The sequence below is a fragment of the Botrytis sinoallii genome, assembly GCF_014898435.1.
Source record: "Botrytis sinoallii strain Bc 23 chromosome Unknown BSIN_039, whole genome shotgun sequence".
NCBI lineage: Eukaryota > Fungi > Ascomycota > Leotiomycetes > Helotiales > Sclerotiniaceae > Botrytis > Botrytis sinoallii.
The window spans coordinates 244,073-266,000 of NW_024066066.1; the positions used below are offsets into that span (position 1 = coordinate 244,073).

Below are 21,928 nucleotides of genomic sequence, written 5' to 3' on the forward strand. Positions count from 1 at the left end.
ATCAAAGACTTGTACCGGACTATGACCCTTCGAGAAAAAATAGGACATTGTGATGTGAATTGTCGCGACTCATCAATGAGGATTTTATTACTCACGAATACATGTCTCAATGAAGCAGATGAATCCATATCACCCATGTGATTAATCTTATGATGGACGGAGTCCCTCTTGAACTTTTCAGAAGCGATTTCAAGGAAACGAGAAGTGCACTTTCATTCTTCTTTGAATAATTACAAGAATTCGTCTTTCGCGCAGGATCCATCTACGGGGCAACCGCTAAATTTGAAGCGCATTACGGAGGTCGATGTTTGTCCCAAATGTCAAGAATCAACGTTGAAAGTCGAAAAGGCCATTGAACTCGGGCATACTTTCCACTTAGGTACACGATATAGTAAACCGATGGAAGCAACTGTTACTGTACCTTCTGGCCTTGTGGAGAAAAATCTCGAAGCTGAAAGAGAATGGAAACTCAGCAAGGAGGAAATGATCAGATCGGGTTTCCTATGGAATGGGATGCCATGGTATTGGTGTGAACGAGAATGATTGGAGCGTTTGCAGAAACCCTAGCTTGACGAAAAGGGTTTGAATGGCCGAGAGTTATGGCTCCTTTCGAAATCGTTGTGGTCCCTGGAAAGGGATTGAAGGAAGATGCATTGCCAGATATCTGATATCTTTCTGCTGCTGCAATGGATCCAGTGGTTATGATCGAGAGGTATCGATTGGCTGAAAATGAAGGATGCCGATTTGATTGGTTATCCGGTCATTGTTTTGCTGGGTAGGAAGTGGAAGGAAGGTCTATGTGAGGTCCAGTGTAGACGATTTGCATGTTAAGGAGGATGTCAGGGTTGATGATTTGAAGAACTTTGTTGGGAAGCTGTTGAATCAGCTTTGAGTCAAAGAAGTGTAGTTACTATAGATTGTGATATATCTCACTAACATGTGTCGACGATCATCAAAGTGCTGATGGAATAACTGCCGGATAAAGTTGTTTTTTTTTCCGACTTTGATTTCTTATGTGCTCATGTTTTAGACGAGTGTCGAAGTTGGGAGGCAATTTGTCAAGGGGCGCGTAACAAGCAACGTTGAGTTATTGTTGAGCAGTCATTTGGACTTATCATTTATGATCTATGTGCATTACATTATTCTTTGAAATAACCTCAATCCACTGGAATAACCCGATCAACGGAATCTAGGTAGCCAGCCGTCTACTTATTCAAGTACCGAATTCCGCACGAGGCTCCCTTTCCTGATTCTCTCCGCGTTCTGAGGATTGGGATTAATGTTGTAGTGAATTTCGAACATCGCAGTTGGAACGAACTCAAAGATACGCGCTTTGCTATACCGCAAGCTATTCACTACTCCGCTATCGCAACATGAATTTATCCTTCACTTCAAAGGATTCGACAGCTGTTTTCTCCATGTACGATCAAATACCATCACCACACTCAACCTTTTTAACGTTCTTCTCATTTTATTTTAGCAGACAAACAATCCTTCCCAAAGCAACAGTTGCGTCGAATTACAAAGTATCCTCACCAGCTCTATCTCTTCAATAAAAATGTCTTCACCTCCACCCAAACCCCACACTCAAAGTTCTGGAACAGTTCAATCAAGGAAAAGAAGCAGGCAAACAAGCATTTCGTGAGGACAGAGTAGAGAAACTGTTTAAAATTCCAGCACCCTGGAAGAGTATCTCGAGGTTACAAAGCAGGTGTAAAAGTAGAAAAGAATCTCGGGATTCGCGGCACCGAAGAATGGAAAGCTGATAGGATGGCCAAAGAGGCCAAGAAAGCCAAGGAGAACGAGTTATTCAAGGCAGCCGGAGAGAGAAAAGTAAAAGAAGCTAGAAGAATCGAGGAAGCGATTGAGACTGCTCATCGTGATGCTGTTATGTTTCATAGGGAATTCGGTGAGTTCTTTTGCAGATATGAGGAGGCTGAATGACAGCTCAAGGGCAATTGGCTTAATTGATTATACTGAATATAGATAAATCGCAAGGAGCCTCGGAAGAGGAATTGAATGAAAACTTTTGGGATGGACATGAACTTTGCAGATATGGAAATGTTTTGGAAATTCATGGGCCCTCGTGCGCAATTGGATAAGGATGGTCAGAGTCAAGGCGGGCTGGAACGTGAGGAAGTGAGTGTCTATCTCGCTTGCTCGAGTTCAATAGGAGAATAGCTAACATTTGATTGATTGATTGATTGATTGATTGATTGAATTTACGTCCACCTTCAGTCTAAGACTATATAGGACGACTAGGCCTTAAGGGCCTAGTAGAGAACTTTTTATTTTACAATAATAGGAATAAACAATTTGGGGAAGTTGCAAAACGAACATTGGGGACCTAAGCCCACTTACTATACGTATAAACTATAGTAAGACAGCTAACATTTGATAGTCTAGATATACGAAGTAATTACCATGATAAACAGCTGAATGTTGGGCTGGAAAGACAAAAGTTTTGCCGATTCAATAATTCAGCGGGTCAGACAACTCGAGGCACGGAGCTACGAATGGAAGTTAACAGAAGACAACTGGGTCGATTGATGGAAGGTAAATTGCTTCGGCCCCCCCAAAAAGAATTCAGGTCAACATGATTAGAGCAATAATGTTTTTGGATGCTTTTCCTGCATTATTACCGTGGGTTGCCAACGACTTCCTACGTCGCTTGTAGGCACTGTGAGAATCCCTCGACCTAATCTTCAAATTTGCAAATATTTCTGTTGAGCTCCTCTCCACTTGCAAATCTCATGCTCATGGCAGGGTTCTTATTCCCTTTGGGGTAGTCAGTTTCGAGTAGTACAACAGAGCTCGTTTCCTTTTTGTGTCGCTACTTGTCTGTATTACTCGCATTGAGAAGTCGATTAGTAGAGCACTTAAGATCCAGTTTTCTTGACAACGCGTAGGCGCTGGTCAATGATTGTTCCGATTTATTCTTGGCTCTGGAGCTTGCCGTTTCAAAGCTCAGAGTGACGTTGATGTTTTGTTTTTCTTGAGATTTCAAACGTTTGAAGGTGAATTAGACATACCGTAACGAGGCATTCCAGGTAAGACCGACGATGAGATTAGACCAATCTCTCTATATCTCCATAAGAAGTTAATTTCGCTCAAGTATTCTGAATAGCTCGAAATATTTCTGTCAGGCCTGCTTGTGCCCGTGTACTTCACTAATCCCTTTAGTCTATCGATTCTTAACTTTCCGTTAAGAACTAGTTTGAATGGCAAAGATTTTCATAGATGTGGAGTTATTCAGTGGTGAGAACTTTATTAAGTTCTAGCAGTTAAAAGGTGGGTATTCTCAAGGGGCATGTTGGTGGAGAGAATTCATACCATAGGATACTTGTTGCACAAATATATGAAATGCCGCTTCTGGATACCTACACTGTATCATTGTTTATGGCACTCAGAAGTGATAAAGTGGAGCCTCTCCAGATCAGAACTCCGCAACATATTTGCAACAAAGGGGTTTAAAAACGTAGAGAAGGAATCATAGTTGATTTCATAAGTATGGTATGTGAAAGCAAGAAGGAATCTTTGTAATAAACAAACAAAAGACTGCGAGTGGTATGTACATCAAAAATATCTTATGGTGCAGCCAGCCCCTTCAATGTTGATGGGAGATCCAAATAATAACAGGATGCGCAAATTACGCCAATTATGTTATATTTAGATGTATGGTGGCATAACTAATTCTGGAAGAAGTCCGCGATGGTTTTAAGAGTGACACAGCATTTCTCAGGGCCGCTTTGAGCAGGTCTGGCAGTTTGATGGCTGTTGACCAGAGCACAAATATTGAGGCTCTCTATGGAGGCATATTTGATGTTGCAGAACATAATGCATTTTCCCCTTCACTGTGGTGATACTTGATAATAATCCAACCAATTCAAATCCGAAAGTTGCTGGGTAAACCAAGCATCATTCATCGAATCCATCTGCATACCTGTATTAAACATGATAATATTATCATTCCCAAGCCCTCCATTGGGGACTCCGGGCACAATAGTTGAATAATCCTGGGAAACTGACCCTTGGGGATTAGCGAAGTCTTGCTCGGCAAGTATTGGATTGCCAGTTATATTTGACTCGAGTGGGTTTCCATTTGATGGATTCGTAATTTCAGCCGATTTTCTTGCTTGAACTTTCTCTTTCAACGTTTCTAAAATGTTTATGGCTCGTTTGGCTGATTGGATCTGCACTTGGTGATGCTCGAGAATCTCAATGCATGAAGTCCATGACGTTTCGAAGCAATGTTCGGTGGACAAACTGGCTTGGATCAGCGGAGATAATTGTGCCGCAAGAAGGATAGTCGCGGCAGCGAATGCAACTGTTATTGTTAGTATATGAGATTTGAGTAAGGTTCCTTGGTTTCCAAGAGCATGGACCTGCTGTCAGATGATAATAAGTTTTTGCAAGAAACTTACAATAAACAGTGTGCCATCCTGAGCTACGATACTCCGTGTTGAGATTTTCGTGTATAGTCTCTACAAGCAAGTGAGCAGATTTCACACATAATGTGCAAACTCCAATGGCGAGATCTTCGTTAGTCCCAGGCTCAGATTTGGCGAGTAGGGCTGACTTTTCCTTGAAGACGGATGCTAAGAGTATGAGTCGTAGGAGTAAGATGCGAACAAGTAAAAATCTCAGAGATAATATTAGATATTGAGTTGAAATTGACGGGCTTTGCTTATTTACCTGCTTCGTAGTACTTTTGACTGTAAAACAACATGAAGTTGGCCAGGTGCGAAAGCGTCGGTCCCAAGTGCAAACGAAGTAACATCCTTGAATATTTGAGGCACACTCTCTCGAAAATCATCGAGTTTCGCATTGATGGTCAGTATACTGGCCAGATCACCTACCGACCAAGGATCGAAAGACTTGGTAGAATCGCTTTCACTCTTGCCACCTTGAAGTACATAAAAGTTGGAAAGTATTTCATCCATAATGTCGAATAACCTGAGTGAGTAGACAAATAAATTCATCCGAGAATGAACTCCAGATGGTTGAGCTCCCGGAACTTGATGGAAATCTGCTGTTAGATATTGGTCATCGATTATCGATGGCTCTGGAACATCGTAGGATCCGGTTCTAATCATAGTCGGTCGACCAAATGTCATGGCCAGCAATCTTTTTGGTAATTAGCCACGGAAGGAGTAAAATTCAAAGAGAACTACAGACCGGTCAAGCAATGTACAACAATGCCATACCCTTCGCTTAATCTCATAACTTAGTTGACTGGTCCCATGCGAGTTGTTTTCCGTGTTAAGACCTAATCCTTGCGCAGTTCGAATGGCTAATCCAACCACATTCCAACATCTATTTGCATGTTCAGTGGATTGTAAATAAACCCCCGTGAGTAGAAACAATTGAACCAAAGATAATTGTAGTGCATCCAATATCTCAAAGTTCAGTAACCTTCTCGAGCGTCGATATAATTCATCTGCATAGCTTGATTTTCGTTGCGGAGGAACGTCCTTACTATATTGACATCCCAAAGCAAAAACGAGATTAAGTGTAGCGTGAAAGATTGTTTCGTTCAAGTCATCTCCGTCTAATCCTTTTCCTGGTGATGATACCCACAATTTCTCGTAAGTGGCATTGAAAGTTTGGAGATCCAGAAGAGGAAATACTGGATGAACGAATTCCCAGTAACAATTTATGAACTCATCAGCCTGTTGACGCTGAGGTAAAATAAAATTTGCAAAATCTTGCTTATAGAGTATTTCTACTTCACCATGTGGTTGAGGTAGATTGTCAATCAGTGGTTTATGCGGTTCATTGATCGGCACTGCTTGATCTAACGCTGCTTGTCGAACTTGAGATACTAATGCAATCGTCGATGATCCTCCGTAAAAAGAATCTTGTGTCTCTGTATCGGAAACCATAGCCAAACCACCAACATTTCCAGGAGAAGCTGCAATCCCTGCAGCTGGACTCGGAGATGAGGTTGATTTACTGACTGATCGAAAGTGAACATTTGGTTTTGGACTACCGATCATTAAAGACTTCCTGAATATCGGCAAATCAGCTGATTGGACACGACTTCATAATGTGGGACAATTGTCTGAGTGTAGACTATGGTTGAAAAAATATCCAACATCTTAGAAGGATCAAAGAGTCAAAATGTTCAGATATTCAGAATGAGTACATTATGCTTCATGGAAATAAAAGTCAAAAAATAACGCCTTGGTTGTTGGGTGAAATCCCGTGCAAAAGGGCCTGGCCGTGCAGCCGGGGAAAATAAGAACAACCCACCCAGTGTTGATAGAAGCTTTAGAGCCTACCGTTGCCTCCTCATAAGAACAACTGTCTTGAACACCTCTTCTTATACACGATGAGCATGAAGGGCGATCGCCGTTGCAAGCCGTCTTTCTTTGACGACAAGAATTGCAAGCTAATTGAGTTCTCCGTCGTTTACGGACAGGTTGTTGTGTTTGCAGTTGGTCCTGATTTTGAGAAACTTCGGGCACATCTTCGGAGAGAGGAATATCCATGAATAGAGATGGAGAAATGGGATTCGTGGAGACAGTAAGAGTGTGGGGGGGGGGGGGGGGGGGGGGGGGGGGGGTGAGAGGTAAGAAGAAAAGTTGATGAGATAATGATGTGCCAAGACTCGGATCACACGTAATAGTTGGTAAAGGGGAGGTGAGATTGTGCTGACAACAGCCCTATATATCAATGATATTCTTGATGTATAAGATGTATGTTATGAGAAATTATGAGATTTTAAATTGTTGATATTCTTCCTTTACTCCGTAGAAAGATGATCCGGGCAATCGGTGAGAATCCCCTGGTTCTTCATGTTATGATGGTCGTGGCCTCAGTCACATGATTTTACGATTCCAGTCGACTCACTTCTTACGTAGTGGAATATATAGAGGATGGAAGATGGAAGGGTCGGTCCGTCATGCTAGAAGAAAAATTATCGATCTAAAACTAATACGGTTAGAGCTACACGGGACCAGTCTTTAGGAATACTCTCTCTAGCTCGATTGTTATTTTGATCTCACCTGGGCATGTTTGAATATTCCCACAAAGAACGACATATTCCAGCCTTTTTCCATAAATGACATAAATGATCCATAGTACTAAATTGAATCACCTCCAGATGTTCAATTGCTCCCATTAAGAGCAAATGTTAGTTCGGCGACCATTTCCCATATACAACACTACCGCTTGTACTGACAGGTCTTCGAGCGGTAAGACCTAGAGACTTCTTGCCATGGTTGACCAATTTCTACTCCTTCATTTACGGTTTGGACATTCACAACCAGATTGGTCTCGCCGATGCTCTCACTTTACCTCTTTTCTGGATGATATTTTTGATGCAATTGAACCACATGAGTCACACCGTGGCGTCTCGAATTCAAGGTAAGCTGACACCGATTGGCTACGTCGTAAGGATGGATGGTGGTGAACGTCCGAGGCGTAGTTCATGATAAGGAATTTATCATCCTTCCATCAGTACATGCTCAACTATCAGGTATTTATATGTCTTCAGTAAGTCCATAAAAGAGTGTCTTTAATCGCAATTGAAACTCCTTTCGAACCTCTTACAATTCCCGTCAATCAATTCAAAACCTCTTAAAGATGTCGTGCCCAGATTGCTTTCGAGGGGGGTTAACCACAACAACCGCAACTGGCAAAGAAACTATGATTCACGGTCTCCCAACTTATGTTGCAGAACCAGAAAATGGGAATGTGCCAAAGGGTATAGTTGTTATCATTACTGATGCTTTTGGTTGGGATTTTGTCAACAACAGAGTAATGGCAGATCGTTATGCCAAAGGAGGCGGATTCTTGGTTTATTGTCCCGACTTTATGGATGGTTCGTTTTCTCCAGCTCCATCTACCTTCTAAGACAACCTGACTTCTCCATAGGCAATGCAATGAATCCTCACGCCATTTCTCTATTTGATAAAATCATGGAACCTGCGTCTTGGTTGACGACAATTTTCTTCAAACCTATATATATTTTTCAAGCTATGACTATCGCAATTCCTTGGAAAACAAAGACCAAAATTCCCATCACCCATCCTAAAGTAGTTTCCTTCTTTCAAGCTCTTCGATCATCCGAACCTCCCTTTCCAACGAACAATCTCAAGATTGGTGTTGCGGGTTTCTGTTGGGGTGGAAAACATACTATACTTCTTGCACAAGACGATTTGTCATCGCGCGTTCAACGACATCAATCGCAAGCCAAGTCTACTACTCCTGAACCATTGATCGATTGTGCATTCACTGCCCATCCTTCTTATATCGAGGTCCCAAACGATATCGAAGCAGTCAGAATTCCACTCAGTGTATCAATCGGAGATAATGATTCAGCCATGAAAGCTCCTCAAATTGATCAGATGAAGGAAATACTTCAGGTGAAGCACAAGCGTAATTCTGAAGTCAGTATTCTTCAAGGTGCAAAGCATGGATTTGCTATTCGAACACATCCTGACGATAAGGATGAGTTGGAATGTGCAAATAAGGCGGAGGCTCAGGCTATTGATTGGTTCAACAGATGGTTTGCTTGACAATTATTATCGTCGAAGGTGTTGAAGTGCGATTCTTCCGTACTCAACGCGTCCTGTCGTTACGTTTCCTCGTTACTCAAATGTTTGCGTGCTACTTTCCCCCATCAGACATTCCCCGACATTACAATACTTCAATACATTCACGTGTTATCTCCAGTGCACTCATGATTCTATGCCTCAAATTATCTACATTTGCTTTATTCCTCTTTTCAATGAACATAACAATCGAAGGTCGAAGGTTCTGTTCCTATCTACGAGTGAAGATCATAATTGCAAGATATGGTTGGATATATCCTTCTAATTTCGGGAATATCAATAAGGCTCGTGGCTTAAAGAAAGGTAGTTACCTGGTACGCATTCGATCCGCCCTTGAGACCTGCATAGTTAATGAGGTCAAGTTGCTGCCGAAACATCGATTCTCACGTTAGTATCAAGTGCCTTTCCAGAGAAAAGGTCGGTCAGCACAGTCATCCAGATTGAACTTATGTCGAGCATCCACAAGAAGCATTTCTAGGTGAGATTAATTTGACAAATGAATGTATGGTTGATTCTCTAAAAACTATTTCTATCTGGCCTATAAGTAGGCATTGAAAAAAGAATTTGGCTCTTTCCTTCTACTGGTGGATTCCTTAGACCTTACTCGACCACAACTTCCGAATCATGGTACTTTCCGAGTCTCAACAACTTCTTTGCATTTGCCCTTCCAACATCCTCATATGCTTTTCGGCCACCAAGCGCCTTCTTGATGTTCTCCGCATCACCATCCCACCATCCACATCCATTCTCAATTGTCTCATATGGATAATCAACACTGAATAGCAATCTCTCGGGACCTAAGTACTCACAAACATACTTGAGAGTAGGGGTCGAGAAATGACCGGAGGCAGTGATCCAGATGTTTGTCTTGAAATAATCAACGACAGTCTTCTTCCAAGGAATGTCTCCATTTTTCTCGGCGAGAGGCTTTTCGATGTCCTCAAACCAATGATTGATTCTCCAAAAATCGAAAGGAATATGCTCGCCCAAGTGACCAATGATGAGTTTGAGTTTTGGGAAACGATCAAAGACACCGTTACTGATAAGTCCCAAGACATGAAGGGAAACGGCATTAGCGAAACTAAGTGGTGGGCCAATGTGATATTTGCGTTGAGCAAATTGTTTCTCATACATGGATCCAGTTGGTGCGGCAGGATGAATGTAGAGTGGAACATCAAGCTCTACGCACTTCTTCCAGAAAACATCGTAAGCAGGTTGATCGTAGTAGAGGTAGGTCTCTCCATCAGGACCAGCATGTTGAAAATCATTGACGAGAGCACCGTGAAATCCAAATTCCTTGACACATCGTTCCAACTCTGCGGCAGCTTGCTCGGGGTTGTGCATTGAAAGGCACGCGAAAGCTCCAAGTCGATCTCGGTGGCCTTTGATTTCATTGGCGATGTAGTTGTTGCATTCAGTGGCATGTTTCTCGGCCTTAGTTGGGTCTATGATTCCTTGAATACCTGGAACGGTCAAAGAAACGATGGTGTAACCAATTCCATTCGCATCAGAGACCTTGACACGTTCACCAGTGATGGATTTGATTTGGCGCATGTAACGATCGAGGTCCTTTGGGGCAATATACATGGCAGCCTGGTCACGAGATTGATCCGCCAAGTTGGGGATTTCGTAGGCTTCTTCGAGGGAGACTTTTCCGAGCATGTTGATGGTAATTCTGGTGTTTTTCAACAGGAGATAATTGAGGTTTTTGAGTGAGCTTGATTGATGTGATAATCAGATCTTTGAGATTATTGTTTGATAATGATGGGAATGAAAATGGGAGGCCTATTGAGCTCTTATATAGATGTCGACAAGATTCAACTTCATCTACCTTGTCAATGGTATACATCATGTCATTGACCATATTTCACTACTTCCGAAGCTTTACGTTGACGCACGCAAGTCTGGGTCGTCGGATTCACTAGGACCGACGCCACAAATCCGTAGTCGAAATGATTTACTATCCAGATCGGCGCTCGCACTGAGAAATTTCCGATGTATGATACTGAAGGCATTGTTAGCTCATGGTAATTCTTGCATTGTGTGATGTTGAACTCGCCATCTCTTGTTTCAAGGAGTTATGTTTCTTGGCTCATCGGGGAGTTAATAACTCACGAGAAAAGTGGGTCGGAATACAACTTTTATCTGTCAATCCAAACACTCTTAGTGTCTCAAGAAACGGTATGAGTATGAGCAGCTCAAACTTAATCGAATTCTATCGAAAGGATGTGCGTGCTCGATGATGCCGACTTGCTCGGTGGGCCATGATTGACGGGAACAACGGTATGTTTCAATAACTTTGGGCCGATTATCTTCCGTATTTCACTAGTACCACCCGGATATTCTCAAAGTACAGTCAGAGCAGACACATTTTTACGGAGTAGCGGCGTATTACAAATTTCAATTTTAAGATTTCTGGATCATGACTCGACATTGAGCGAGTAAATCAATGAGAAGTTCCAAGAAATCTACATCTGATGCTGACATAATATTATACATTGATTACGGGGAAATACCAAACTCAAACAGGTGAATCCAGGCCAACTTAAAGATGAATACGATCGGTTACTATCAAATAATCGCTAAGAATCGGCTTTATAACTGAAAACCTCATCTCCTGCTTTGACACGCCTATTGGTGACGGACTTTGTGGTACAGTCGGCCTGCGAGATTGCTCATACACATGACACAACCTCCCTACTCCAATGAAGAGTAGTATTTTCACATAAACGAACTTAGTTTTCATAGTTTTGCAAGGTAATCTTGTTCAGAAGAAGTTGCTCTAGGAGTAGGCAATGTAAAGCACATCGATTTGTACTTTGTGCTGCCGATGGTCGAAATAGTACGAAATCATTTCCAACCAAGAAAAGCGTGCCATCAAAATGTGTTGGCTTTCGTGAGATGCAACCACAGATACCTGTCACAAACTGTTTTCTGGATATCTTTCATCATTTCTTTGATAGATTCCGGAGAGTGGTCATCGTTTGCTTGCTTTTGTGCCCAAATTTCGGAGCGAAGTTTGATAAATGAATCAGTTCTTTGATGCTTCAATCCGTCGATATTTGTGATTACTACTTGCTATTCTGAAGAATTGGCTTCGTATGCATCGAATAAAATCAATTTCACTTGTCGTTTACCGGGGATAACACTCCTGTTTTCGCCTGGAATCAGGCATCTGGAATTTAATTCAGCTTCAAAGATTGATGCAATGCAAAGAATATACTCAGGAGACCATACGCCACGATATAATATCTATCAGCATAACGAATGCATTTATTATGAATGATAGCAGCCTCTCCCTAGGCACATCTTTCTCCGATACAGTCCCGTTCCATGTTAAGTGACCAGCATGAGGGAGGTTTACTTCCGGATACAACAGTTTTCAGGTCGTTGATTTTGCACCGTCGGCACCAATGACAAGATTTGGATGGTGAGTTCGAATCTTGCCAGTCTTCAGATCCTCATCCGTCACAATCATGCTAAGCGGCTTGTTCTTCCCCAATTGAAGTGGTATATTGTTCGAGGATCTGAATATTGTGACTAAGGCGTTTGAGTATTATGGCCTGCATCAAGCCTGCGAGTGATCCACTGATCTACGAAATCGTGAATAGGTAAAGTGAGGAACTTTTTGAATGGTAATCACGACAATGATATCCAAGCTGTCCGAAGGCAGGCCTACATACCCAACGACGGAAAAGCTGGGGAGATTTATTCTGTCCCACACATGATTGGAGGTCGAAAGAGAAATAAATTTCGAAAACTGAATAAGACAGAGCAAAAGAACACTTCTGGCACAGCCTCATCATTCCTCAAGACCATTTAAATCCTGAAAATGCATAGACGAGGCCAGATGTACCTTGTAAACCACAATCCAGCTGTTGGAGATGATAGCAAACCAAACCAACGGTTACAGATGTGCTCAATCTCAACCCGTTGGTGATGAACAAATACATTGCTATCTCGTGACCTATAGTAATCGTGGCAATCAGATGAGTGAGCAGTATTTGAATTTATTCTTTTAAATTTGCCTGACAGCAATATGGATGCGTGGTGTTGGACTCGGAAGATTGTGATGGAATTCAAAGATTCCATACCACCCTGGGACAACACTTGCAATGAGTTTTTAATGCGATGGTCAGGGATATGTAAGAAGCTCGTCTTCCTCCTCGTCGTCGTATGTCAATTGCACAAAATATTCCGCATCATGACGATCTGCGAGCTCTCTCACAAAACCGTTGGTTGTGAACAGAACTTTGAAAATCCGTCCTCGACCCGAGAACGACTTTGCAGCAACAGATTTACACATAAGGGTAATCAGATCTTTGAAACTCTTCCTAAGCAACACATTTCCTTCACAGCTATCGAGTATCTCCAAACCATCCACAATGCAAAACTACAAAGCTGGTCCGACTGAAATTAGATCTGCTAACAACTGGATTGCAGCGGGTAGTGCGTCAGTATTCTCTTTCAATTCCTGGAAGCGCTCGGTGGAGAAATTGGGACACGTTCCATCTGTCTCAATATCATCCCCCATCATATTTATGGTTTGTGCAATCAAACTGTAGACAACTTTGAGAAGTTCTGTTGCTGGATTCCACGTCCTCCAATCTCTTGCATCATAATGAAAGAACTCGGGCACCACTAGAAGATGAGCAAGCCGAAGATTCTCCAAAATAAAAGCCGAGACGAGAGTGTTTGGGCCAGGCTGTTCTACGTCATGTGGAACTTCAATTCACAGAATTCCAGGACCGAAGGCAACACCCTTTGCATTTAGCCAGGAGCAGCTTGGCATCTTCTAGGAACTACGGTAAGAATTGCTCAAAGCCTTGGTCTACATTTAAGAGAACTCCGTCGAGTCTTCGCCACATTACAGATTATGGTCAGCGCTATTGTGGCAGGACACTCTTCTTTCATAATGTTTCGACAGACCTCCAACGATTCGGCCATCAGGAGTTTTGAGAGAACTGAAGAGTGCCTTTTCCTACTCGGAGCGTATGAATGTTCTCTATAATAAATTTCTCCGCTCTTTACCAGTTCAAAGATGTGCAGAATTGAATCTCCTATGATTCCCGAGAATGTCAAACAAATTGAGGAGGTTCTTCTCCTTAATAGGGAGCCGCTGGACGAGCTAACACGGAGTGGTAACATTCGCCAGCGGTGTGAACCATATATGCGCTTGAGCTACATGTCAGTTTCGCGGTTGTGTGGCTGTGACTTCTGACCCTCCGAAAAGTTCGTGGCTGTCAAATAATGGATGAGAGTCAGAAATTGGTAGTTGGAAAATACGATTCCTATCTGCTTAAGGGGACACAAGCATTCTTACAGCTTCATTCTTTAAGCTCCCTTGCCTCACGCTCATGGCCTATATTTCACAACGGACTCAGCTTGGCATTATCATTATGCCTACTTAATGCCAAAAAAACCATCAAATCTAGAGGTAAATAGCTCACTGGGTGATTTTCTCGATCTGCTCGCTGGAAGTAGCGGTGCTTCAGATCAAAGCATGGAATTGTCGAAACAACATCAATGAGCAGTTTCCGCACTCAGGGGACTATAAAATATCCAAAGCAAATCTATCGATTGAACTGCGGATGGATTTACCGAAAAGGTGCCAGGCATTGCTTCAGGATCTTTGAATGTACCTCTAGATCTTTATGTCCTGCATCTACTCCAACAGTGGCATCCATGATGTATAAGGCTAATCTCTGGGAGTTTAAGAACACCGGGTCCGCAGGATTTCATAAATTTTCAGAATGATAGCAACGATATTGATTCTTATCAACCAGTAGACAGTCTAGAAATTGCGAACTCAATAAACTTGTTTGAACCAATTATATGGGGTGAGCACGGATCCTCACTCTCGAGATTCTCAAGATTGCTAATCGTATAGACAGATTCCTCAATGGTTGAAAGTCAATTGTTTGGATTTGACTCTTCGCTAGAGAACTACATACCTTGAGGTCAATAAATCGTGAAATTTTTTGCATCGGGGCCAGCGGGTGTTGAAGCAACAGAATCTTCAGGTGATGGAGCTAGCAGAGGTTCCTAAATGGTATATGTTCTCCTCATCTTCAATCAATGGTACCATTTTAATTTTTCTACAAGAACATGTTATTATCCTTAGGTCTGTTAACCAGTGTGCCAACAATATAATCAGGTATCATTAGAAATCGCTATGTTATGCACATCATCGTTCATACAGTTACTATAAATGTGTCAAGGTTTTAGATTCTCGCATTCGAAATTTTGGTTCCTTAGGTAGTTAATGTAAATTTACTAGTGTCTATATACTTAATCTATCGGCTATTAATCTGTACATTCCTTCAGTTATCTGGAAATTCCCACGGATTCATCCATTTAGCGTTGATGTTCTTCTGTAAAGTCTCGGGGTATGAGTGTTTGAACGAGGCCTGCTGCCAGTTCTGACTTCCCTCATATTCGGTGGGCATTAAAGCATCCGAGATGACCTTTCCACCCTGGACAGGCGAACTAGTTCCGTGAGACATATAAGGAACCAATGGGAACCCTCGACACTCTTCGAAAAAGGTCTCGTCATGATTTGGTCGGCACCGTGTTGAAAACGCGAACATGACATCTTTGAAGTCATAGACATCAATATCAGGACCACAGAGAATCAAACGATGAATGGCATAGCCAGCTTTATGATAAAAGAGTAAGTCTCCAATTTTCTGTCTAAATGCTTTTGGAGTAGTGTTCATTTCCTTGAGTTTTGTGATGTCCACTTTTAATGCGACCCAGGTGACTTGGATTTCAAATGACGCAAATGCGTCCATGATTGGGAGACCGGCATTCTGGCAAAGTTGACGGATCTCCGCGGCTGCAAGTGAGCCAATAAGTGTGTGTGTCTCATCTGTGATACGACCACAATTCGAAACAGGTAGGATCGCGTTGTTTCGATAAGTGATCGCATTGACCTTGTAATTTGGCCATTCATGTGTGTCTCCAGGAAATACGTAACCATGCATTTCACCAAAGGGACCTTCTGAAGCAGTTTCTGTGATTGAAAGTGTTCCCTCGAAAACGATCTCAGCGTTGGCTGGAACGTATAGATCGTTAGTTTCACATTTGACAACATCATCTAAAGCAGATACGGTCATAGCCCCAATGTATCCAGAATCAGTGACGCCATCTGTAATGGGCATGCTAGCTGTCATACTAGCTGCTGGAGGCACGCCAAAAGCCAATACCCATGGTATATCCTTTCCAATCTTTTTCCATTGCTGATGAATCTTCCAGATGTGCTGAGGTTCAATTACCCATCCGGCAAGGTGGTTCTTATCATGGACCATGGCACGTGCAATTGACCAGTTCGTCCAAGATTTGTCCGGTGTCTGTACGACATGCATGCCGTAGGTCTGTACATATTTCCCTCCATCAGCCTGATGAAGCCAATACGATGATAGGTCTGTGGGAGCCATGATGGTGTTCGATGTGTTGTAGGGAATTATTTGATAATGTTTGTCGGCACTGATGAGGATCGGCACAACATCATATGGCATTGTTACAAATTACGACGACTTGTGCACACAACTACAATATTACAGCTCCGAAGCTTTCAAGGGCCCTGCTTTTGCATCCATAAAATCGTGCATATCAGAGACTCATTCCGATATACCCGGTTTTATAGCATAAATTGAAGATGGATCATATCTTTGATATGAAAGCTGTGGGAGTGATGATATGAGCTACTCTTTAGCCGCTGAGAAGAACAGAAGTGACGTTATCTCTTTCGGAAATGTAATGTGACATTCAAAACCAGTAAAGCTTAAAAAATCAATTGTCTTGAGTTGAAATTCTCTCAAACTCACGTATAGCATTATGTGGGATAGTAACAGTTCGGGGGACTTCGGCGCGACTCGGAGCGGCCCCCGTATAACTTCAAATGCTTTGAACTTTGTGCGTCATGATGAATTTCAGGATCATTATTTAAAGATGTCAGTCGTGAACGAAAATAGTACATCATTCATCAATCTTCTTTCTTGCACGCAACTAAGCTTTCTTCCCGTAGTCACCTTTTTTCCACATATACAATGTTCTTCCTGTCAGAAACAATGACGAATGAAGGTACCCACCCTCCGACTCCTCGCAGACGCATTATGGTAGCGATGACTGGTTCCACTGGTGCTTTTCTGGGAATCAAAGTCCTTGTGGCGCTACGACGTCTGAATGTCGAAACACACCTCGTCCTCACTCACTGGGCTTTAGCTACTATAAAATACGAGACGGATTATACGTCTGCAAATATTAAAGCTCTTGCTGATCATGTGTGGTCTAATCATGATCAAACCGCCCCAATTTCGAGTGGATCTTTCCATGCTGATGTTATGATTATTATTCCATGTAGCATGAAGACTTTGGCTGCCGTCAGTTACGGATATTGCGAAGATTTGATTTCCAGAGCTGCCGATGTCATGCTAATGGAAAGACGGAGGTTAGTCTTGGCAGTCAGAGAAATGCCGTTGAGCGAGATTCATTTGAGAAACATGATGACGATCACCCGAGCTGGAGCGATCATTTGCCCGCAGATGCCGGCATTCTATACAAGACCTAGTTAGATAGATGATCTAGTAGATCAAATGATAGGGCGTTGCTTGGATCTTTTCGGGCTTGACACCGAAGATTTTAAAAGATGGAACGGACCACCAATGACCGAGTAGGGGAAGTTTGCGGGTGGAGCCCAGATTCGGATTCGAATTTGGAAAGAAATATCTAAGGCTCTTTAATCATAGAGATACCAAAATCGGTAGCATTAGCAAATCAATCGAGCGGGCACGAAATGGATATAATAAGAACAATGGAGTAATAGATAAAGCTATGTGGTATTACGGAGTAGACAGATAGGATTCAATGGGTAGAGCAAGGGTTTGTTACTCTTACTCAAAACTGGGAAAGTTATAATAAATTCAGATCTACAACTGAAATATGATTTGAAGAGCTATAGCAGATGTAATACTTCGACTTCGCTTTCGCTTTCCGTCATTGTAGACGGCCTACTGTAGTAAAATATTGAAATACTAGAATTCCATAAGTTTCTATAGTTTCTGGTTATGTTCCCTTGAAAATCTAAAGTCATTCAATATATTCGGACCATAAGTAATGAATCATAACTATCTTGTAATGCAAGCCAATACTCGCCGCGACATAAGAAGTAAACGTCATAAATATACTGGTCGACGCCCAAGTCCATCTAATAATTCTCCCAAGAATGCAGGTGGTACCCCCTGGATGATCACGTCTGCGGTGATGATGGTATTGATCAATTGAAGGCTAACATTCGTGCCGTGTTGAGGAAGAGGAACACAGGGAAAAGTAAATATTTGCGCTGATAGGGAAATGGCTACACCAACGATCAATGTGATCCATCGGGTTTTGCACTGAGATAGGTAGTACAGGATAAGGTATTCTGCATCCATTTCAGTCATGGTAGAATTTTTTGTTCGTACCATAGTGGCAGAGCTTCGTGGTCATCTTGAACCATAGTCCCAGCATTTACTGGGTCTTCGTTTGACATTGAGAAATTACCGGTAACGCTGATTCTCAAGATAAAGCCTTTGACAGAATTTGAAATTGAACAGTTCTACGATACATGTTGCTTCTTAGAAGATAATGGTACGAGTAAAGCAATTTGGTAATACCAGTATGGTAGCTGGAGACCTCAGCTTGAGGAAAACCCAATCACCCCACGTTTATTAATGCGGCGGTGCAGTTGTGGCTTGAAAAATTGCCAGGAACCTTGGAAACCCGTGGACTCCATCTCAAACCGAGGCTCTTTCGGCCCTTGTAAAAAGCTTCATTAACCTGGATTGACCTACATGGTATGCGCAGCCAATGAAAAAGTCGGAACGGGAGAGAAACCGACTTTCTTCGTTATCTAGGTATTCATACTAGCCCTTTCCACGCTGCCTCAAGCACATACCGGTATCGTATCAATCATTAACCATGGTCCATGGTCCATGGTCCATGGGATCTGGTACGGGACGCCCGACGTATGACTGCAACCTTATGATGATTCCAAGGTTGCACTGCAGACATGAAATGAAGAATGGCAGTTGGCGTAGAAAAGCCAAGGGCTTCACCTACTACGAGGTATCATATGAAATGTTTTTCGCCTTCCAAGGTTATTCTCGACTCGAGCCTCATTAGAAATCCCATTTTACAAATGGCATGTCACCCCTCCTAAAATTTGCGGGGGGAGGGGATTTCTCTTCCTTGTCATTCACTCTTGCCCATGTCGATGTCGATGTCTCATTAACCTTAGTGGGGGGCACGGACGAACTGTATTGGTGTAACCTTACCAGTAACTAACCGTTAGTTGGCTGGGTCTTCGAATTCTTGCTCGCTGACAATATTCTTGATTGAGAGATAAAAATATTTTCTTCAATTTTCTTCCCTAATTATCATCATTGCTGTCATGTCTTCTTCTGGTATTGAAGCACCCCATCCATTTAATCATGAAAACATTGCTTCATGTAGACAACCTACAAATGATGGGTATCTGAAAGAGAAGCATGAAGAAGAAGTACTTGATACCTTCTCTCCACCATATCATGACGAAACCATATCCATCAACCAGACGCATGATTCTACCCATCGGCAATTAAGACCAAGACATATTCAATTGATTGGCATCGGAGGGACAATTGGAACTGCTCTTTATGTTCAAATTGGCCATGGGTTGATAAATGGAGGACCGGGAAGTTTATTCTTGGCCTTCACTATTTGGTATGTATAGGTACTTTCTTCTAGACCATTGTCGAATTTGAAGACACGGAATTGACATCTGATGTATTGAAATGTTAGGTGCACTTTCATTTTGGCGGTCACAAATGTAAGTAGCCACTCTCGGTCATTATTCACCCTTCTAATTGTGAGAACTTTATTAGTGTATGGCAGAAATGGTAACTTATCTACCGATTTCATCTCCATTCATACGATTCGCTGGCCGGTATGTCGATGAAGCATTCGGAGTTGCCGCAGGATACAACTTCTTTATCTTTGAAGCTGCTCTCGTTCCATTCGAAATTGTAGCTTGCAACATCATCATTCATTATTGGAGTGATGCAGTTCCTGCTGGTGGAATTATTGCTATTGTGATAGTTCTTTATGGGTATGCTACTTTGAATTCTCTTCTGCTCAAACTATTGACCACCCCTATTATAGTTTTATCAATCTATTTGCTGTCAGATGGTATGGAGAATCGGAATTTTACCTCGCAATGGGGAAAGTTCTCTTGATTGTTGGTCTGATCATATTCACTTTCATCACGATGCTGGGTGTAAATCCACTTCATGATCGATTCGGGTTCCGATTTTGGTCAAATCCAGGAGCTTTCACCGAACTTTATAAAACGGGATCTCTTGGTCGCTTCCTAGGATTCTTGCAATGTCTCATTCAAGCCTCATTCACCATAGCCGGTCCAGATTATGTCTCAATGGCAGCCGGTGAAGCCCAAAATCCTAGAGTTGTTATGCCTAGAGCATTTAATGGGGTCTTCTATCGGCTTACCGCATTTTTTGTTCTGGGAAGTTTGGCTGTGGGAATCTTGGTTCCATACAATGACCAAGAACTCAAAGATGCATTTACAAATGGTCTACCAGGAGCAGCAGCTAGTCCTTATGTAGTCGCCATGAATCGACTTCAAATCAGAATTCTCCCGGATATCGTTAACGCCATGGTTCTTGGAGCTGCTTTCTCGGCGGGTAACTCTTATGTTTATTGTGCATCAAGATCACTTTTCGGTCTTGCGCTTGAAGGAAAAGCTCCCGAATTTCTCACCAAGTGCACAAAGGAAGGCGTTCCAATTTATTGTGTTTGTGCTACATTGGCCGTTGCATTATTGAGCTTTTTGCAAGTATCGAACAATGCAGCGGTAGTACTTCAATGGTTTGTTAATTTGGTTACTGCAAGTCAATTGATTAATTTCAGCGTTATGGCTTATACCTTTATATGTGTAAGTGAACCTGTTGAATTTTCAGAGTGGCTATGCGGACAATACTGACTTGATGTAGTGGAAGAGAGCATGTGATGCGCAAGGACTTGATAGAAATACTTTACCACATACAAGTTTTTGGCAACCATTCAGTGCATATTATGCATTGACAGGATGTTTTATCATGACTTTTGTCGGTGGATATACAGTTTTCTTACCTGGTATGTCGAATTTTTACCCACTCTCTGACATCGTCTCCCCCGGCATGTTACGAATTCTTTTGGCCTCTTGGATAGAAAGAACTAACTTTGTGACAGGTGCGTGGGATGTTCCAACTTTCCTCTTCTCCTACGCAATGGTTGGCGTCTTTCCAATTGTTTTTGTCGGATGGAAAATTGTAAAGAAAACAAAATGGTTAAAACCACATGAGGTGATATTGAGAAATCAGGAGGTGGAAGAGATTGAAGAGTATACGAGAAATTACGTTGAAAGGCCTCCGAGGACAAGGTGGCATGCTTATGTGGACAAAATCTTTAGTTAGTGTCAGGTGAAATAGGAGGGCAAAGAGTCCATAATGGCCAATAAGGTTTCGGCCGGGTTTAATTGTGATGATTAAATTTTGCGACACCGATTTGCTTCTCAGACGATGGCCAAAGATAGGATCGGTACAACAAATTTATGAAGTTTTGAACCACATGTGGTTGAGCCAAAATGTTTGTGCGGGGCACTGGATTTTCCGTTCCGGGGTCTTCTAGCCTGCCTGAACGCGTAGTGGCGAGCGTCAAACACAATTATTCAACCTCCAACCATTTTTGCCGTCCTTGACGTTACTCTCTGCAAACAATTCGTGGAATCAATGATTGGTAAAGCTGAATGTATTTGTGCCGCAATAACAAGATACTTTGGGGAAATGGTAAGTGTGCGAGATGGAACTCAGATCTTGACGACGAATCTTCGAGCATGAACAAACAAGAATATACGCAATGACGATGATTGGGCACGCAACGGTGGAGTACTGTATCAAAGACTTTGGTGGTAACACGTTGAATATCTGGTTTCAGGAGGCTGGGAAGGGTAGGGTGTAGTGATGGTGAATGGGAGATAATACCAAGGCAAGGGGAATTTCTGCTTATAACACCCCGGAAGGTGGATGTCTCAAAGCATTAATCGATTTCCAGAGTGGTTTTGCGCTCATGTGCGTTGTCGCTCATGGAACAATATCAGGCAAGAATTTATGGCATTATTCTGCCAGTCGAACTGGTAGCTGCCGAAGCTTTTACGTGCTCGACAATTAACGTCGAGTTAGATCTCAAAATGCTCAAGTTGGCCGCAGGCACGCGAATACCAAGAGCGGTTACTATTGAGTTCTCTTCCAAGAAAACTCTGCTGGAGATGATAGATTCGGTGAACGGAGATT

At 42.3% G+C, this 21,928-nt stretch overlaps 8 protein-coding genes across 8 annotated transcripts; 5 read left to right on the plus strand and 3 right to left on the minus strand.

The window, feature by feature from the left end:
• Positions 1-686: 686 nt before the first annotated feature.
• Positions 687-892, plus strand: EAF02_012082 (uncharacterized protein; the record flags this gene model as incomplete). Its single annotated transcript, XM_038908130.1, has 2 exons — positions 687-759; positions 780-892. The coding sequence occupies 2 exons, from the start codon at positions 687-689 to the stop codon at positions 890-892; spliced, it is 186 nt and encodes a 61-aa protein (XP_038752150.1).
• A 666-nt stretch (positions 893-1,558) lies between these two features.
• On the plus strand, positions 1,559-2,102 carry EAF02_012083 (uncharacterized protein; the record flags this gene model as incomplete). The annotated part of the gene is made up of 3 exons (XM_038908131.1): positions 1,559-1,603; positions 1,678-1,909; positions 1,987-2,102. The coding sequence occupies 3 exons, from the start codon at positions 1,559-1,561 to the stop codon at positions 2,100-2,102; spliced, it is 393 nt and encodes a 130-aa protein (XP_038752151.1).
• A 1,374-nt stretch (positions 2,103-3,476) lies between these two features.
• Positions 3,477-6,494, minus strand: EAF02_012084 (uncharacterized protein; the record flags this gene model as incomplete). The annotated part of the gene is made up of 5 exons (XM_038908132.1): positions 3,477-4,327; positions 4,425-4,642; positions 4,696-5,127; positions 5,179-6,009; positions 6,256-6,494. 5 exons carry the CDS (start codon positions 6,492-6,494, stop codon positions 3,852-3,854), a joined length of 2,196 nt encoding a protein of 731 aa, XP_038752152.1. The 3' UTR covers positions 3,477-3,851.
• A 1,096-nt stretch (positions 6,495-7,590) lies between these two features.
• On the plus strand, positions 7,591-8,525 carry EAF02_012085 (uncharacterized protein; the record flags this gene model as incomplete). The annotated part of the gene is made up of 2 exons (XM_038908133.1): positions 7,591-7,828; positions 7,882-8,525. The coding sequence occupies 2 exons, from the start codon at positions 7,591-7,593 to the stop codon at positions 8,523-8,525; spliced, it is 882 nt and encodes a 293-aa protein (XP_038752153.1).
• Positions 8,526-9,161: 636 nt separating this feature from the next.
• Positions 9,162-10,223, minus strand: EAF02_012086 (uncharacterized protein; the record flags this gene model as incomplete). Its single annotated transcript, XM_038908134.1, has 1 exon — positions 9,162-10,223. The coding sequence occupies one exon, from the start codon at positions 10,221-10,223 to the stop codon at positions 9,162-9,164; it is 1,062 nt and encodes a 353-aa protein (XP_038752154.1).
• Positions 10,224-14,884: 4,661 nt separating this feature from the next.
• On the minus strand, positions 14,885-16,000 carry EAF02_012087 (uncharacterized protein; the record flags this gene model as incomplete). Its single annotated transcript, XM_038908135.1, has 1 exon — positions 14,885-16,000. The coding sequence occupies one exon, from the start codon at positions 15,998-16,000 to the stop codon at positions 14,885-14,887; it is 1,116 nt and encodes a 371-aa protein (XP_038752155.1).
• A 633-nt stretch (positions 16,001-16,633) lies between these two features.
• On the plus strand, positions 16,634-17,137 carry EAF02_012088 (uncharacterized protein; the record flags this gene model as incomplete). The annotated part of the gene is made up of 1 exon (XM_038908136.1): positions 16,634-17,137. One exon carries the CDS (start codon positions 16,634-16,636, stop codon positions 17,135-17,137), a length of 504 nt encoding a protein of 167 aa, XP_038752156.1.
• Positions 17,138-18,993: 1,856 nt separating this feature from the next.
• EAF02_012089 (uncharacterized protein) lies at positions 18,994-21,052 on the plus strand (the record flags this gene model as incomplete). Its single annotated transcript, XM_038908137.1, has 6 exons — positions 18,994-19,304; positions 19,383-19,410; positions 19,466-19,689; positions 19,743-20,532; positions 20,591-20,732; positions 20,829-21,052. The coding sequence occupies 6 exons, from the start codon at positions 18,994-18,996 to the stop codon at positions 21,050-21,052; spliced, it is 1,719 nt and encodes a 572-aa protein (XP_038752157.1).
• Positions 21,053-21,928: the final 876 nt, after the last annotated feature.